Source organism: Aquila chrysaetos, chromosome 7, assembly GCF_900496995.4.
Source record: "Aquila chrysaetos chrysaetos chromosome 7, bAquChr1.4, whole genome shotgun sequence".
Lineage (NCBI taxonomy): Eukaryota > Metazoa > Chordata > Aves > Accipitriformes > Accipitridae > Aquila > Aquila chrysaetos.
In genome coordinates, this window is record NC_044010.1 from 34,340,613 (window position 1) to 34,359,400 (window position 18,788).

General features: G+C 40.1%; 1 protein-coding gene and 1 long non-coding RNA gene across 5 annotated transcripts in view; one reads left to right on the forward strand and one right to left on the reverse strand.

Moving 5' to 3' along the window:
• Positions 1-18,788, reverse strand: part of DSCAM (DS cell adhesion molecule) — a 475,910-nt gene that overhangs the window by 177,184 nt on the left and 279,938 nt on the right. For 2 of the 3 annotated variants that reach the window (XM_030020086.2, XM_030020087.1), the window contains exons 4-7: positions 11,654-11,800; positions 5,819-6,097; positions 3,275-3,550; positions 485-781 (exon numbers count right to left, since the gene is read on the reverse strand). In XM_030020086.2, the coding sequence (XP_029875946.1) occupies positions 485-781; positions 3,275-3,550; positions 5,819-6,097; positions 11,654-11,800 (999 nt within the window). The remainder of the gene's footprint in view (positions 1-484; positions 782-3,274; positions 3,551-5,818; positions 6,098-11,653; positions 11,801-18,788) is intronic. The other variant, XM_030020088.1, reaches the window with a different exon arrangement.
• Positions 9,966-18,788, forward strand: part of LOC115343732 — a 124,619-nt gene continuing 115,796 nt past the window's right edge. For both annotated transcript variants that reach the window (XR_003924262.1, XR_003924261.1), the window contains exon 1: positions 9,966-10,102. This is a non-coding gene — a long non-coding RNA (uncharacterized LOC115343732). The remainder of the gene's footprint in view (positions 10,103-18,788) is intronic.

Below are 18,788 nucleotides of genomic sequence, written 5' to 3' on the forward strand. Positions count from 1 at the left end.
ACTGATATAAAGCTAGAATCCTGCTACACATGAGAATGCTGACAAAGTTAGCTTTTTTTTGACACATATAAAGTATAATACCATGAGGATGGGTATTATGCCATGTAGAGTTAGAAATGCAAGCTAAAGTACTATATACATGAATAATTACAATGAATGTTGGACAAGTAAAAGAGGAAAGGAAAAGAAAAACCCCCATGCACAGCAGGACTAAAATAAAGAAACCGTGAACTAATAGAGATGAGTATAGGAAAAATAGACTGTAGAACACAAGCCAAAGGGTTCTTCCAACATTTAACCATACCATACACTTTCTAGATGGGGCTGGAGAGGCAGGGTGAGAAAAGAGAGCGGGGAAGAAAAGGAGAGGAAAAACAGTAAGTTGGTTTTGGCATTCCAATACTCATTTCATCACATGCAACAATCTTCTTCTCCACTACAATGAGTTATGTGTGTTTTTTTGAGGAGCTGATTTGACAAGCACCTCTTACGTTTATTCGAGCCTGGTACAGGACGACTCCAGCAGAGTTGTTGGCAGTACAGCGATAAACTCCACCATCTCGGACCTGAGTGTTAGAGATATTCAGGTAACTGACCACGTTGCCTTCAGAGGTGATAATCTGGCTGATACGATGACTGCCGTCCTTCACAATGGGATCTTCGTCCAGTGTCCAAGTGATCGTAGGCAGAGGAGTCCCCTTCACATTGCACATAAGGGAGACTGGCTCTCCTGGACTCACCACTTTCTCACTGAAGGCAGAAATAATTTTGGGAGTTCCATCTGCCAAGGGAAAGAAAAGCAGAATAGTATTTACATGGTGTAAAGCTTGTTCCCTCTATCGTGAAGCCTATCACATGAGCCAAGATGTTTTTTAGAAGCAATGCAAACAACTGTGTTCCAGGATGTAACTCTAATTATTGAAAGAGGGAAACAAATTTGGCAGTAGAGTACTTAAATGATCCTTTGCTTACTGCAGGTTTCTTTTTCATCTTCTGAGAAACTTGGTACTGACTCTGCTGAAGGAAAAGCACGGACCAGGGCTCTGCATAGCAATATGAACTGCCAGGTTCTTGCAGAAAAGTGTTAAAGCCATACACAGTTCATCACAAAAGACATACAGCAAAACCTCAACAAATTTGGAATTTTTCTTCTCCTGGTAGATTTCAGCTCCTTGGAAAGCTAAGGACGAATCCTGCTGGCAAGAGCCAGGCATAACTTGCATAGCCTAATTTCACACAGCTGTGCCAATGCAGTTTATTCCTGACCCACAACACCCCATTTAGAAAAGTATTAAACTAAGCTTTTCTGAATACAGATTGCCAGTACCAGCAGTGATGACCATTTCTTTCTGTGGTCATTTTGTGCTACAGATAAATATTCCTCTGAAATGAGAGCATTCAAATGCTTTCTCTCATGATCTGTGTCACAATTTACTCAGCCTCTACTAGGCAAGTGAATAAAGAGAATGGATGGAGACAGAAACTTTGAGATTCTAAGTAGGGAGCAGGATTAAATAACCACCTATCCAGAGAGTTCAGTGGGGTACCATTTAGGAGTGCCGACATTCTGCTATTAGTTAGGAAGTTCTTTCTGAGATCATGCAATGCATGTTTGTTCTCCTTTGAAAACCACACTTTCAAAGCTGTATCTAGAAGGAATTTCAGTGTAATTGGGAGCAAAAGGCCACACACCAAGAGCAGTATGCAAAACACAGGAAGCGATCCAGTCCAAAGTTCGGACAACAGTGCTGCAGGCTACTGTCTGGTTTTAAAGAGCTAAGTGGCAAGTAAGGAAAGTAACTTCAGTGTTCCTGAAGTATTACTGCCTGCAAGAAACAGAAGGAAAAAGGCACCTCATTACCTAGAGAGGGGCCAAAGACACTTGAAAACTCACCTTGTACATGAAGCCATTTAAGGATAATTCCTTTCAGTTTCACACAGGACAGAGGGTGTCAGGACAGAACTGACAAGTCTCATGGTCTGTGTGATGCACTATTTGTGCACATTATGTACTGCTGCTTCATATACACTCTGCTATGTATTACCTATATGTTTGGGAGGCTTGAACCATGATTACTCACCTGGAAATCACAATTCTTACATTGCGATTTCAGTGCAATGTCACGCAGGAAAGTGAAGGAACTGGCACGATGTGTGCAAGACTCCCCACAAAACAGAATTAAAAACGGAGCTGCAAAATTCCCTTGCTTGCCACATAGTAAAAAACATAAGGCATTGCCACTCTGAGACTGCTGAAAGACCTTAGCATCCCTGGAAGAGCATTTGATTTTATTTGATTTCATAATTTTCTCCACTGCTCCCCTCTCCCTTTCATTTCTGTTCCATTGGTTAGGTGAGAGAGTTCTAATTTATTTATTTTCATCTCTGACTCTCTTCCTTTCCTTTGCTGCATTAGATACTGTCACTCCTCAGAAAACAAAACAACAGCAACAAAAAAAAAAGCTTTTTATCCTGAAAGAAAGCTGACACAGGACCAATAAATCTGTGAGTGTGCACACTATGTACCTCTGCCACCCCTCCTCCTCTTGTTTTTTTTTTTTAATTCAAGTGACAGGCTTTTTTTGGAGATGAAAGCAGACATTATTTTCCCAGTGAGACCTGAGTGTCTTTGAAATCTTTCCTGCTGTTGCTCTCTGATAACCTGCACTCTCTCGACATCATGATAGATTATCTATATGCTCTTTAGGCTTTCTTAGTCACGGGAGATGGTTGCCGAGGTAACTCGATCCAGGCAGGTAATCTCTTCTTTTTCTATAAAGACTCTAAAAATAGCGTCCATGCCATGACTGCACTACAGCCTCATTAGTGATCTGGCTTCGTAGAAATTCATAACTTTCCTCACTTGATTATCATGCAGAACATTGTGTCAGTTAGTTAAGATGATCTTTAAGCCTTCAGCCAATACACCCAACCAGAAAAACCATGCCCAGAAGATTTTTGGAGTTGAGTGGAGACCTCTTCTCTTGTGTCCTGCTGAAAAGCTAATGTAAATAATCAGTAGCACCACCATCCACCGCCACCAAAAAAAAAAAATTGACTGGAAGGACTGCTTGGGAGGGATTTTTGTTTTAAAATCAATTTTTTCATTCTATTAGTTTTTGCTCAGAGTGGGGCACAATAAACCCCACTCACAGTTCATGAGTACCCTCTTCTGTTTTTCAGGGTCCACAATCCCTCACTATACAACGATGGCACCAAAGAGGACATATATATTATTATGGAGACCAGAATCGCTAAACAGGTAGTGACTGACCTTCTAGTACCACCTGAACATAGTCTTGAGCAGACATCTTGTCCTTGCGCACAAAGCACTGGTAAGCTCCACCATCACTCTTGGCCATTCCATCCATAATAAGGTTCTCCCGATTGACACCAGTGATCCGGACGTTGTTACCAGGGTTGATGATTTCACCATTACGATACCAAGAGAGCTCCTGGTCCTCAGTTCCCGTCACACTGCAGGACAAGGACACTTGACTACCAACACTGCTTTTTACTTTCCGTGGGCTGATCGTGGCTTTTAGTGGTTCTGAAGATTTAAATCAAAATAAGGGAGAGGGAAAGGGAAACAGAAAACGTTAAATATACATGTCCAGTTATGTGCAAGTAACAAATTAACTCTCAATTAAGGAGAACAACAAAAATCACAGCCATACCCTTCTGAAAAAAAACCCAAACAAACAATAGATGACTGTAGTTGCTCTAAACAAGCATTTTTGACACCAATATCCATGACACAAAGCATAGATCTATAGGAATAACCTATTCAACACATGATATAATTCCATGCCTAAATGAACAGTAGGAGCAGATTGACTGAGTAACACCATTGATGCTGAGGGCCTAACAATGGCACTACACATGTTTTGGGAGGGTAGGACGTTACTTCACGTTAGTTCAGTGTCAACCTTTCAACAGGTGCATTAGGTACATTCCTGAAGTTCATCTTCTGGTTTAATTTCTTGCGAAAGGAACCCTGTTTACATGTTCCAAAACCACTCCCTGATGTGAACAAGTGCAGTAAATGCCAACGACCAGGAGATTAGCTTTTAAGGGTGGAAGATCCACACTAAAATGTTAACATAGGTACACTCACAGATATCCATCAGATCTGTCCACATGAAAGTGTTTTTGTGTGTGGGCTCACTAGATTTTCTGTTTCAACATTGGAGGACTACAATATTTTCAAGTCAGCCTTAAGAAACAGTGGGACATAGGTAATGAAAGTTTTATATTGTAAAAAAAGGATAAACAGTGTTGAAGAAAAGTCATAAACGTAAATGCAAGGAAAACAATCTTTATCCTGCCACCTAACAGTTATCGGCATTACTGAATGCAGATCTCATCTCATGCTTTGTATCTATTGGTTTGACTTCCTTATAAAGATAAGGGACTATTATCACTATTGATATCATCTCTGAAACTGAATATATATGATCCTATTTATTTTTTTACCAGCTTGCATATATGCATACACACACATGTATGTATACACATGCTTATACATGAAAATTTCTTCTGCTAACTCATTCACTTTACTGAACATTTTATAACACACAGGTTAGTGTTTATAACACACGTAGGTTCAGCAGCCCATTGGGAGCAGAGGCCTGGAAAAAACCACACAGGTCAGTGGCCTCAGTCATTCTGGATCACAGACACGTATGTAACAGACCTTTCCTCTACGATGGTCCTGAACAACAGTTAATCTGTGCCTATATGCATGTTACTAGTCACTGAATATCTCTACGTTTCCTATTTCCTACCAAAATGACCACAACGGCTCAAAACTGTCAATGACACATTAAACAAAATAGACACACTCAAGTGCACCACCAGCATCTCAGAGCCATGATGGTGCAAGAAAGTGAACCACATCCCCCATTGAAGAGGAGGGTAAAACTCCTTTGCCCAACTGTTGCCTCCCGCCAACCTGATCCAGAAGAATCTACGGGCTGTTTGAGGGCTGAATGAGTAAAATGTATCACCAGGCACGGGGGATACTTTTGGTATCACTAGCAATACCATTACATCATGTCTCTGGAAGTTTTGACTTTGTATCATACAAGGCAGACTGAATTCAACTAATTTTTATGAATACATTTAGAAGCAAATCTCCTCCGTTATAATTCACGAATAACTGATCTTTGATCTCAGTTTTATTTTGCCCAAATACATTGTGTGTAATTATTTGTGAAGACATTTTTATGGCCTGAACTGTTCACAAACTTCTCCCTTTTCAGTTTGCTAGTCATGCTGTATAGGTGGAAACGTTAGTTCACAAAGCATTATTTCTATTCCAGGAAATAATTTTTTTTTTAACAATAGAAGAATAACACTTTTCCAGTGCAGTGCTTCTGAGTAATAATTATCTTTGTAGAATTTGTGAAACATTCAGAATATTCACACATGAATACTCAACTGAGGGGAGGTATGAGTATTCAATATTACCGAACAGCATGAGTCATGGCAATGAGAGTTTGGCAGCTTTATTCATGAGAACATTTGCAATTTCTTTTTAAGCATCCAATTCAAGCTTCTGAATTACATATCCTCCATGTGATAAATTATATAGCTACATTAGAAATTGCATCTATTTGCACTTCTGATCGCTCAATTGTCTAACTAACTCATCTCCACAGAGCCTACTTTCTGTTGTTCCACAACTTTGAGAAGTTTAAGCATTGCTAAGATAAAGTAACAAAACAGAAGGTACAGCAAGATATGGCAACATCTTCCCTGATGCAAACACCCAAGTAAGAAGTGGCCTGAGATCTTCACTCAGTGCAGGACTTACGTTTTACATACAGTCGTCCTATCATCTCGGCAGTCCCATAGTTGTTCCACACCTCGCAGACATAGTTGCCTGAGTCTGAGGGACGCGTGTTCTCGATCAGCAGACCTGTAACTGTCTGCCGAAACCTGCTGTCAGGCTCCCAGGGAACGTTGTCCTTCAGCCAACGATACTTTGGTGCGGGGTGCCCTGATGCTTTGCAAGGCAGCTCCACTCGCTGTCCTGCCATGGCTTTACGGTGGTCAAACCCATCTAGAATAGATGGAGCTGAATTCGCTGGATCTGAAAGAACAAACAGCAGTTTTCAATGGAAGCATTAAAATTCTTTCATTCACTAAGCAATGTGCCAATATTTTTTCTCCTGCATTTTTTGACTCACTAGCCCAGTGTTTTATGTACTACAATTTGCTACTGTGACCCAGCCATCAGTCTGTAATATCTCAGTAGTGGTGGCTGGGATCCAGCAGCATGTACTACTGAAGCATCTCATGGCTACTTGGAAATCCTCTCACTGGATTTTTTCCAGGTGGCAACCATTTCTCTGGTCATCCTTCATGTGCCCTCTCAGAGGAATGGAGAGCCAGAAATATGTTGCCTTAACAATTATTACTGTTATGCCTGCACTACTCTGCTAGAATGAAGCCAACAGATTCTCCATGCTTCTTGGTGGTCTGAAGGCTTTGAATTGAAGGAGCAATCTATCCCCGTGTCAGGAGAGAAAAGGGCAAAGACACAGGAATTTCCATCTGCAGTCTAACTGACAGACAAGCCTTTTCTTCCTCTCTGGAAAAAGAACTTAATGTGACAAGACCAACTTACAGCTTAATACTCCAACTTTTTGTGCTCAACTTACTGAGAAAAGCAGCTCTCAGACCAACACACTTGTGTAGCACCTGATATATATTTACATATCTCGCAGAAGTCTAGCAGAGTGCCTTCACCAGAGGTGCAAGTACTCCACTAGAAATACGACTCTGTGATTCTGGCTTTTTAAGTTTGAAAACTTTTGCAGGAAGAGGCTGACGTGGTTTACAGTTTTGTGCAGCATGCAGCATGATGGAAGCCCATCCTGGAGCTACTGCAACAGAAATACTGGACAATAAATCAACAAATATTCATCTAAGTATTTTTGCATCACATGCACCCACTTTTCTAGGACTTCTGTCTCACAAAGAAACTCCACATGCTGATCAACTCCTTTTACTCCTATCTGACACACTGATCTCTTTTTGAGTATACCTACATCATAGTTGCCTGGGTGTAGGTGTGACTGCAATCATTTTGACATTTTCAAGTGGTCTTTGACTTAGCTAGCTCTGCTACTGCTCACAGGGCAGCTGCAGCAGGTTCCTGTTAGGAGCTGGAGAGATTACAGAAGCAGTTCATGCTGAATTTAAGCTACTCAAGCGATAGTGTAATCAGTACCTGAGCTAGTTAGTTTAAAACTAGCTTAGATATATCTTCATGAACTGCAGCCACACTTGGGAGAATATGTTTGAGAGCAAACAGCTAGAGGCACTATGTAAGTTATACTATCAATCCAGAAACTAAAATTGTGATGGTAAACAAATGGGCTGAGTAAATTTTCTGTGAATATCAAGATAAAACCCTAAATGCCAAGTTCAGTGAATGACAACCACAGGGGTTTTGCTGCTCTCTAGATGCCAGCAAAAAGTTGAGCCACTGAAGGCAAAACCACATTCAGTTTACAGCAGCTTACTGTCTGTCTCATTAGAAACATGTCAGCCAGTAGTTAAACAAATGATTTTGCATGCATCAGTAGCCTCAAGGTCCATATTTGGCATCAAGAAGGGTTATATTTTTGAGCTTGCCATGCTGTTTATGTCTGGCTTAGTGAAAGCACAATCTGCCAGGATGCTATTGGGAAGGCCAATGTCAATTTGAGTAATTGATTAGCCAGTTCTTTTCTCGCCTTTTGGGTCATCAGGCATCTATGTTTTCAGTGCATAGATTCTTTTGTGCAGCCTGAGGAATTAAATCAGTAAAAACGTAAGCACACAAGAAATTACAGCTCTGGCTCTTAGGAAGGTCACATCTACACGAAATCAATTTTTTCAATTGAAAGTAATAATTAAATAATAAAAAAATAGAACTGACTTATAAAGGTATTGTCTGCGCATTTCTACTCAAAACTCACAGTAGCTTCATATGTTCTCCATACACTTTTAACTTCAAAAGACTTTGTGAAGGATATATGTGGTCCCATTTGCAAGCCTTTAAGTAGAAAAACACAAAGTACCGCATGGACTTCAAAGCAGGATGGGGGCCGCCAGGAGAGGAATTAAAGTAATGGTAAGGAAAAGTTGGGGCTAGTAAGTATCACACTCTGACAGCCTCCTAGTTTGCAGCAGAGAACCACACATGCTTCCATGCTGGGCCCAGGCAAAGCGCGAAACCACCTCGGACAGCAAGCTGATGGTGACAGCAAAGCAGCTGCTGCCCACCTGCCCCCATGCTTAGGCAGAAGCCTGGGAAGGCAGGTGGGCTGCCCCCAGGAGCTGGGGGCTACGGCAGCAGATGCCATGGGAGGCACAGCCCCCTTCTGCAAGCTACCATTGCTCACCCTTCAAGAACAGCGCACCAGTCTCTGGGTCCTCCATGCCAGGTTCACTTCTCTTCACTTTTTCCCTTCTCAAACTGAGCCTTAGCAGGAGGAGACCAGGCTGGAGTCCCATCCATGGAACAGCTAAACTGGGATTTGCCTATGTACTTGAGAAGCCTTGAGCTGGTTCTTGTAGAGGAGGTACTTCAAATATATTCAGGGATACACAAAATATGATTCCAGAGACCTGCTTTCTTGCACTCTGTACTTATATATTTAAGTGGATGGTAGAAACATCTCTTTGGGATGTCCCTGGAGGAGACTGCTATTTAGAGCTCCTACATTGCATATATTCCAGTTAAGGAAAAAAAAAAAAAAAAAAAAAAAAAAGACAAGAAAAAAAGCACAAAAGAAATGCCAAGGTTCATTTGCAATCACCTGCAATGAGGCAAATAGCAAAGTAACATAACCCAATTCCAATATGTGGTATGTACTCTTTTGAATTATTATTTTACTATGCTTTAACAGTCAGCTGCAAATGACTTCTAGCAAGGACAACAGCAGAAAAACTGAGGCAAAATACTGTTCTAAAATATTCTACTTTGGATTTTCTTTGAAGGACAGAGCAAGAAACTCATTACTTTTTCAAAATCATAAGGATTTTTTGGAGGGTGAGGGTTAAAAAATGGTAAAGATTTTGGGAGCTGGGATTCATGCCTGGACAAAATTATTTTTGGAAAAACATGCTATAATGGGCATTAGAGGAATATTCTGTAGCATGTTAATGGCCTTGGTTTTAATTTTATTTAGAAAGGCCACATGATTTCAAGGACATATTCTTACTCCAAATGAAATTTGGAACTTTGCTTTGTTCATAGGCATACTACTTATTCACATGTGTATTTGCTATTATATGTACATTACCTTTCTCATTCTTTCAAACAATAACAAAGCTTAACTTGTATTAAAAATGTGGTCAAGAGACTATGATTGATACTGACCACAAACTATCTCATTCCCAAATAAGCAGAGAATATTTATGGATGTAAAAGGCAGGCAAAAATGTAGGTCTCATGCAAGCAGACCATTCACAACTATGTTCATGGATTCTCTGATCTCCGTTCTAAAAGGACTCACTATTTTAAAATATAAATTGCAGTAAAGGAAAAAGAAAACCTGTTAGAGAAATATTGAGAGACAAAGTCTTGCCCACAATTGCTGCACTTGTTCAGTAGACTAACAGGACTGGAAATCAGACCCCACTATAGATCTGATAGAGAACAATTAACCCCATTGAATTAAAAAAAGCCAGGTGTTGCACAGAGGTAAAACTTCCTGTTTTTATTTGGTCTGTGGAGGAGAATAGAAAAGGGAACTCCAGACACAGCACATCTTTTAGGGTGATTGTCCTGAATTACAAACAAGACAGAGCTTTCATTTTTCCCCTTTTGTTCAGTGAAGTAAGCAGAAATTTTCCTGTGGTAACCAAGATACAAGCCTGATTTTATTTATGTTACCACTGGCTCAGCCTTAGCATGATTTCATACGGAAGCAGACCATATTATGGAGCCAGCTAGAAGGATAGGACCCTGCCTATCCTTATAAGAACAAAGCAGGCAGATTATTGTGCAGGAAAACTACTTCTTCATGTGGCTGGAAAAAGCAGAGGCAAGAGTTTTACCCACAGGAGACATATCAAAGGAAGAAACTCCTGCATCTGACTGGTAAGTGATTCTAACCTGAACAATCACACTATTTTTTTATCATTAGTATACTGAAATACTGACTTGTGTGTTCAGAGGGCTCCAGAATCCTTCAGCAATGGCCACTGTGGAGGAGGGCAGTAAGTATGTTACTAATGGAAAACCCTGTGCCCACCTCTGCCTCCCTTAGTTAGGGCTCTCGAACAGAGGGTGGAGAGCTGAGACCTAATCATTAGATTATTTTTTTCTTTCTGACAAAAAGACCAAAAGGCAAGAGGACAAGGTCAAAAGGAGAATGACCCCACTGACTGTTAGATCGTGAAGGTCACCATAACCTGACTGATCTTTAGGGCAACTTAGTAACAGTGAAAAGGAGAAAAAGCTCTGTGGGGCTCTCAGTGGGATGGTGGGCATGTCTTCTGTATGGGAAGGACACAGGGAGACAGAAGAGAGATACAGTCCTAGCTAACTCTATAGATGTGGGAATACAGTTGCAGATTTGCTCACGTGCAAACAGAGGGTACAGTTACAGGCACCCAGCAAATGAGGGAGAGGAAGGGGAGGTGGAGAAGAGCTAATCGTATACAGAGATGTTTGAGAGCAAGTTCCAAACGCACACCTGGGGTCAGATCCTCCTTCTCACCTCACCCACAACTGGCACCTCCTCTCACTGAGACAAAATGGGGAGCAGGTGGGATTGGAGCAGCACCATACCGACAGCCCTAAGTGTTTAGTGTGTGTGTGGGAACCCAACAGTCCATCACAACAATTAGGAGGTGATTTACAATTACAAGGAAAAGTTAAAATAACCACAATACTTTCTCATTTTCCTACCTGCTGCATGAGGTCATTTGCCCTGGGACTCTTAGCTCTACCCATGGACACCACCAGCTAACCCTCCTGTCTACCTGCAGCACCCTGGGTGGACTGGGACAGGTCATGTACCCCTTCTGGCTGGAGATCCCTCCTGAAGCAGGGAAACACACTGTTTTCCCCAGGGAAGGAGTGTGATGAATAAAAAGGAAGGCTGAAATGCACCTGAGCTAACCTGAGACTCCTGCAGTGGAAATATCTACAGCTGAGCTAAATGTCCTGAGCTCCTGCTATGGTTAACAGAGAAAGAGGCACCATGGGGCAATTCATCTCACTTCAAAGTGGGCAGCTGAAGTAGGTCAGATACACTACCCCTAAAAGTGTTCCTCTCCTTTGGTTACAAAGGGAAGTTAAGGTGACTAGATAGTTTCACTGTGCAAGTCTACTTTTAATGGGATGAATCCCATCCACAGTCCTTTTACAAAGTTCTCTAAACCTACTAAAAATCACTGTACTAAATGCCAGTGCTCCCTACAGGCTCTCTGGAAATATCTAATAGGAGGTGAAAAACAGTAAAAGGGATTTTAAAATGGGACACTTTATTTTGCAGCAGCAGCTCACAGCTGACCACTTCTACCTTCCATTTGATAGACAACTTGGTGGTTAGTGCATACGGGCACAAGAACCTGCCTTGCCAGTTTAGTGCACTAGAGAGAGGCATATACAGTACTTAATTTAACATGATATATGAAGGAGTACCTGATACAAAAAGTCTTGCACTGTTGCTTTGTCGTGTTTCTCCAGTGTATCTGTGCCTTGTGATACATCGGTAGTTGTACAGTCCATCTTCATTCTGTACATCTAAAATATACAAGGCTCCCGTGGATGTGATGAGAAATCTAGGTCCTGAAAGACACAAGAATTTGCAGTGTTTAAAATATCTGCAGGTTCTTACTGTGTTCTCCTTGCTCACACTGGGGGATGGACGACACAGGCTGGAGGGTTCTGAAGGCTTTTTTGCCAGATTCTAGAAACTGCCAATTATAAGTTTACTAAGTACTCACTCCAAATGCATATAAAGATATTAATTCATGTGCACTTCTTATAAAAAAGATAGGGATCTGTAAGGAAAATGTGAGGAATGAAGGAAAGAAATGCACCATTGTCTATATCACAATCAACAAACAATATTCAAGAGGCATCTGAAATATAATACAGGGTGAAGAACCAATGCAGAATTTAATCCAGTTTAATTCAATACTGTAGAGTGATATGATGGCAATTGACCAGCAAAGCTGTACGTGTTAGAAAGACAGTTTGGGAAGGCATGCATAATTAAACAATATTAGCCAAAAATGGCATCTGTTGTCCAGGTACACGAGAAAACTGAGAAAAAAAAGATCATAAAAAGTAAAACTAAAGGGATCAGTGAAAGCAAGAGAAACTCACAAAAGGAGGAAGTTTTTACCCCAAGAATATGGGACATATTTGCTAAAGGATTCCGGCCATAAGAGCCATGTACTGCACAGCCCTGCTCCACAGCCTGCTGCAGGTGTGATGGGAAAACAAGGACAGCAAAACCAGCCTTGCTGATGTTGCCTACACCGCTGACCCCAGTGAGGCTGCACATACCTGTGCTAGCTGCAAGCTAGACAGCACAAGTGTCAGGAACAGTCCCACCCCACCCTGTCCGTGTTTCACGCGGGTTAATGCACCCCGGGGCTCAGTAGGACAGGCTGAGCTCCCTGCAGTTCAGTACTTCCATGGCCAAGCTACTGGCAGAAGATGAGTTAATACATTATCTGATCTGCTGTGGACTTTTTTTTTTTAATAATATTGAAGTCTGTGATTAGAGAAGCACAATATAAGCAGGTAGACAGACTCCGTGTCTAAAAGAGGGGCTTAAATAAATAGCACAGGATGTGTTATTTAATACCCAAAGATTTTTTTTTTTTTAAATTCTACAGAGAAAGGTTTATTTCAGGAAGAAAATTAAGTCTAGCAAAGTGACTGCCCTCTAAACCTGAACAAGACTGACATGTTCATGGTCACCATTTCTCCCAATGTTCATTCAAATTGAAAATAATATAGTTGAAATTCTCTTCAAATACATATTTTTTATTATTACCTCTAGAATATGTGGAAAACATCATGGTGCGTATGTACACATGTGTAATTTTGATCATTTGACACCTGCACAAATGCCTCTGTTCTGTTGTAACTGCATGTTCTAAAAGCAAGGACACAAATAACTAACATCTACATGGTACATGTTTACTCTAAAGCTTTTCCCATATTACAATAAATGGAAGTAATGTGGTTAGAATGCATTGCAAACTTGGGCCTCACCTGGTCACTCTTTCCATTTAAAAAATACTGCAGTCTAAGCTATGTATGCTTTTCTAAAACTTTATGCTGGAGAAAATATTCATATCTTTTCTTTCTTTTTTGTCTGCTATTTTTTCTCTAGTAGCTGGTAGCTCTTACAATATACATACCCCTACCTATGTATTATAAAACATATCTGGCTCCAAAATTACGAGAGAGAATACACAAAGATGAAAGCCATCACGAACTAATATTCAGTAACAGGCAGTAAAAAATATTTCCTTTTCTTCAGAGCTCTATTTGAGCAATGACTTTTTAATAATTAAGTGTAGTCAGGGTGCTTGCTCACAAATGCATCAGTGGGAAAGCAATCCAACAGAGAAAAGACAGAAAGGAAAAGGTATCATTACAAAGGGCAATCTCCTTTAAACCACAATCTGAAAGAAATGGAAAAAAAATAATTCTAACAACCATTTAATGTCACGGGACAGGACTGACCCTTAGAGTACACTGACATTGAGTAAAGCAACAGAAGCCTGCCTCTCTCATCCTTGTATGCATACTGTATTATAAAATAATCACACTGGTGACTCGTCTTGGCTGGCCCTGTTCTCCTGAAGGTCAAGGCACAAGCATGGAAGCAGTTAGGTCACAACTTTGGAAAAGCATAAACCACACTGCGTATACCCTTCTGAAGTACCTTGTTTGTTCAAATAACATGTGCCATTACTAAGAAGTATATTAACAAAATAAATCCCTGGAGTGGAGGCATAGAAGATGTTGAGCTACTTGCCTGCTACTGAAGGAGAAGAGCTGGGCAAGGGAAGGTGTGAAGGAGGAGGGAGGACTGGATGGCAAGAGTACTCTCCTCAGCCATGAGCAACACTATATTCCAGCCGAGGGAGGTTTAGAGGCTAGGGAGGTTCCTTCTTATACAGAGGCCATATTGACTTCATATGCCTCTGGAAATTTAATTGCTTGCATACAGAAGGCTTGTGTTTCAACACAAATTACTTATAAACAAATGTACTGTTGAGAGTAGCAGGAAAAGCACCTGAATATGTAATATTTCAGTTTCACAGCCAGGTGTCTGAAATACGGCATTGAAATGGTTACACAAGAAAAGCAAAGCTATCTTGCATCTTGTATTTTAAGACATTAGTTATAATGTTTGGAGGAAATGATATAGACAGTTAATAACAATAAGTTAAACCAATAAAATATGCTTCTCAATTACTAATAAGTTATTTGCTAGTCACAAAATAGCTTGGCTTGACCAAACATGCTAATAAGGTTTTCTACATATACCAGACAGCTAACAGCTACCTACTAGCAACCAGAAAGCATAGTCTGCAAGTGTGCAGGCAATCACCTAGTGAACCCCCTTAACAATCACAGGATTGTCCTTTACCTGCTGTTAGTCATACAGTCCAGCTCCAAAGCCACAACAAAGAAAATCCTACTGCCACTTAGGGGTGCAGGTTCATAATGATTCACACAGAAGAAGTGATTCCCGTTGGTCAGAGAATACTTCTTTTTTTTTTTTTATTTTTTATTTTTTGTTGATCCTCACGCTGTAACTGCTAGGTATAACGTAATGTCCTATGTTGAGTATTTCTTCCTTTTCCTTTCACAGTCCCCAATTACTCAGACATAAACACTTGTGCTGTTCTACTCTATCTCCTCATCACATAGGTACTCAGCATCTGTACCCTTTAACAAGGTTTACCTTTACCCCTAATTCTAGGTTAGAAGGATATTTAGAATTTTGGTGTGAAAACCATGGGCTGTTTGACTTCTGTGTCACATGCAGATTGATGCAGCACTACTGAAATATCCATAAAGAAAGTCTACCTTTGCCAAGAAATATGTTATAAGGATTACAGGTAATTAAAGCACAGTTGTCTCCCTTAGTCTGTAGGCAGCATAAAATGACAGCTTCAGGAGATGGCAATCACATTTAAGGACTTTACTTGGGGTTAATGATGGGTATGCAGCAAAGGTAATCTCTTCTTGCTTCTGTTTCCAGCTATGTGAGCATTAACCAGCTCTGTATTTTAGACAGCACAGCCAGTTCAGACGTGTGCTTGCCCACAGCAATGCCACTCGGCTGGCAGGGCTGCCAGGCTGCTGAACTAGCACTGCGTATACCGTGCAGTCATGTCCTCTACAGCCCGATCAAGGCTTAGATCAGACTTTTCAAGCTGGTATGTAACCCCATTACCAAACTATACGGGGTAGATGTTGGTGGAGACGCTGCTCAGTTGTCACATCACAGGATGAGGAACACATAAAAAGGTGCTAATGGGATGGTTGTGACCATTTTGGTCCCTCCAGTAAATCTGCACATGCTGTGCGTTTGTGTCAAGCAAGTGGAACCTAAACAGCTGAAAGGCAGAAATGTGCTGCTGGTACAATGGCTTCACGTAGCTTTCTTTTTCTGGGATCCAGTTTCACCTTTGCTAAATATACATAATTCCATTTCTACAAAGAGTCACACTGTTGGAGGTGACTAGTATGCACAAGTTTAAGTTCATACAAACGTGTCCAAAGTTTAAAAATTGATTCCTTTCTCCATGCTTTTCTAAAGCTCTCACTATTTTCAGATCCTCTGCACAATTTTGAGATATGGTCTGCACAGGCCATCATTAACAATTAAATTTGTCTCTCTTCTTAGGATAAGCATGAAGCAACTGTCACAGAAATTAAGTTAGAAGATGAAATTCAGAGCTTTCCTTAAAGCTGCCGAAAGCTCACTTCCTCAGTATTTCTACCTTGTACATGTTATTGCTGCTAATACTCGCTCTGGAATCGAAACTGGGGAAACATGGAGTGGCTACTGCCAGGCTGAATAATATGTATAGATTTGTGGGCTATTTCCAGATCCCATAGTACTGACATATTTGCAAGTGAAGCCTTCCCTCCTCAGTCCTGGAAGTGGTTTTTTTCAGATGCAGTTGTACATCTGGGTCAATGAGAGTGGGTAAACTTATTAAAAGCCCGCCACTTAATAAAAGAGGTTTGTGAAAGCTGTGCAGAGCCAAGAAATTGTTCAGTGTTATCTTGCTATATTTTCTAGAGAAGTTATGAACATACTTGAGCTATCTAACACTGCTTAGATCATCTTCCTGTTGGAAATTACTCAGGCAATCGTATAATAAAACCTTCACTTAAAGCATTATCTAGAGATTTTTGCCTCACCCTCTTTAAAGATAACTAAAAGTAAATAGTTATTGCCACATATCAGATGTTATCCCACAGTGTACATTTCTCACCAACACACATTGTGTGTAATTGCAGGGCAAAAGCTTTTCCTTTTCCTCTCTTCTTCTTAATATATTTTGCATACTTATGTAATGCTTTAATAACCAAGCCCTCCTTCTACTGTAAAAATGCGAGACAGAAAAGATGACAGAAAAATAAAAGGGGAAATGCATGTAATTTCTGTCATCTTCTAAACGGAGAGCATTTTCATTAAAACCGACAGGCTGTCAGCTGTGACAAAGCCTAAGTGTTGAGTGTTCTGCCTTCTGTTCTTCAAAAAGTGTTTAGAAATGCACCAGGATGGGGATCGACAAGCTCTTATTGCCCTGTTGATCTAGAGGAGTGCTTTCTTCTTGAGGCACATTTAATTTAATCGCTCTTGCTTTGCTGTAACAAAGTCTAATTTTTTTGACTCACCTACTTAATATGCCAAATAAGGATTTTTTTTTAAATGGAACATCCTTTTAGATAAACTGAAGCTTTTTGTTTGTTTGGCTGTTTGCAGGCTTCAAGGGAGGAAGGCAAAGAAGCCTCCTTCACAACAATTAAAAAGAACACTGTCAAAATATAGCTCATAATTCCCATTTATTATTCCTCCTCAGTAGTGTTTGTATTAATGCCTTGAAAACTTGATTATAATAATTCAGTATCTGATTTTCAGAGACGTTGAAAGCTTACATCTTTTTTTTTGCTTTCAGTGCTTAATGCCTTTGAAAACCTGGTCCAATATCTGTAGTATGAGTTTCACTCAAAGAGTTCAAAGGATGTTAGGAACCCTTACTACCTTTTGCCTTGGTGAGGTGGGCAAGCATAGTAACATATTACTATTTAAAATTTAAATGTTTTACAGAGAAGCCTACTGAGTGGATCGATGTACACAAGTCAGTAGAAAAACAGGGAATGGAACCCATAATTCTTTCTCCAATATCCCATCTGTCATTAATACATAACTTTGCCTCACTGAGAGACTGAAAAAAACCTATATAGATCCAAGGACTAGAAAGACCATTAGAGTCATTTATTCTCACCTTTCATGCTTCACCCATTAACTCCTGCACCAAGTCTGTACCTGGAAGTTAAGCTACAGCTTTTTTAAAAAGACATTAGTCATGATTAAAGATTTCTTGTAAGCGGAGAGCATGTGATACCCCTGGGTAAATTATTTGAATGGTTAATTATTCTCACTTTTGAAAGTTAGTGTATTGTTTGTGGTCTATCTGGCTTTGACCCCAGCTACCAGATCTTATTCTGCCTTCATTAAAGATTTCCTCTGCAGTCAGAAATCTTCTGCCCTTTTAAGTACTTACAGAACATGAGGAAATTGCCTCTTAAACCATCTTTCTCCTTAATTAGTTATACAGATTGAACTTCCTAAATCATTTACTATGAATTATTCATATCTTTAAATATTCCTGTAGTTCTTGCCCAACACCTTAACAACTTTTTGAAGTTCTTTTTCAAGTTTGGATCATACACATAAGTTCAGTAATGGTTCTGGTAATAGCGCATGCAAAATGTCACCACTCCTCTATACAAATTTCCCTTCCACTTACGCATCCAGGAATTACAGTAGTCCTCTTATCAGTTCTAACTTGCTTCAGTTATTCACTGAAAATTGTGATCTCCTTTTCAGAGTCATGGACTTAGAGAATAGATTTCCCCCATTCTGTAGATGCAACCTATTGTCTGTGTGTCTTGACACTACAATTGGCTGTATGAAAAACTACATGTTCAAATCAGAATTCTTTACCACAGAATCCAATCTCCCTACGCAACTCACCAAGCCATATCATCATTTGCCATTACACCAACGTTTGAACAGTTTGCATACTTTATCAACCTGTCTTTCCTTAACTAAATTTCATTCATTAACTGAAACTTTAAATTTATGTCTTCATTTGAGATATTACCAAACTACTTGATTTGAAGATACATATTTCAAAGTAGTAAGACCCTGAAGAGAACAAACAGGAAAGAGGGGGAGGAAACTGGGCTGTACCTAGGCTTGGCCAACCCGGGCTAAGGGCCCCAAATTCCATGACATTTTACAAACACCCCCCTCATTTTACTATCTGCTGACTAGTGCCCTAAATAACCTAGTGGCTTCATTAAAATTGAGCTGCATTAGCAAACCATGTGTTCATTTCTCTAAGTGAGAAGAGGTCACATTAACAATTATGAAATTGCTCTTATGTAAGGTTTTTAATACTTTCCATTAGACTGTATAATATCAGAGATTAAAATAAACTTTTACAGGTCTGAGTAATAAGTTAAAATAATTCTGTTTAGGTTTCCTATGTGA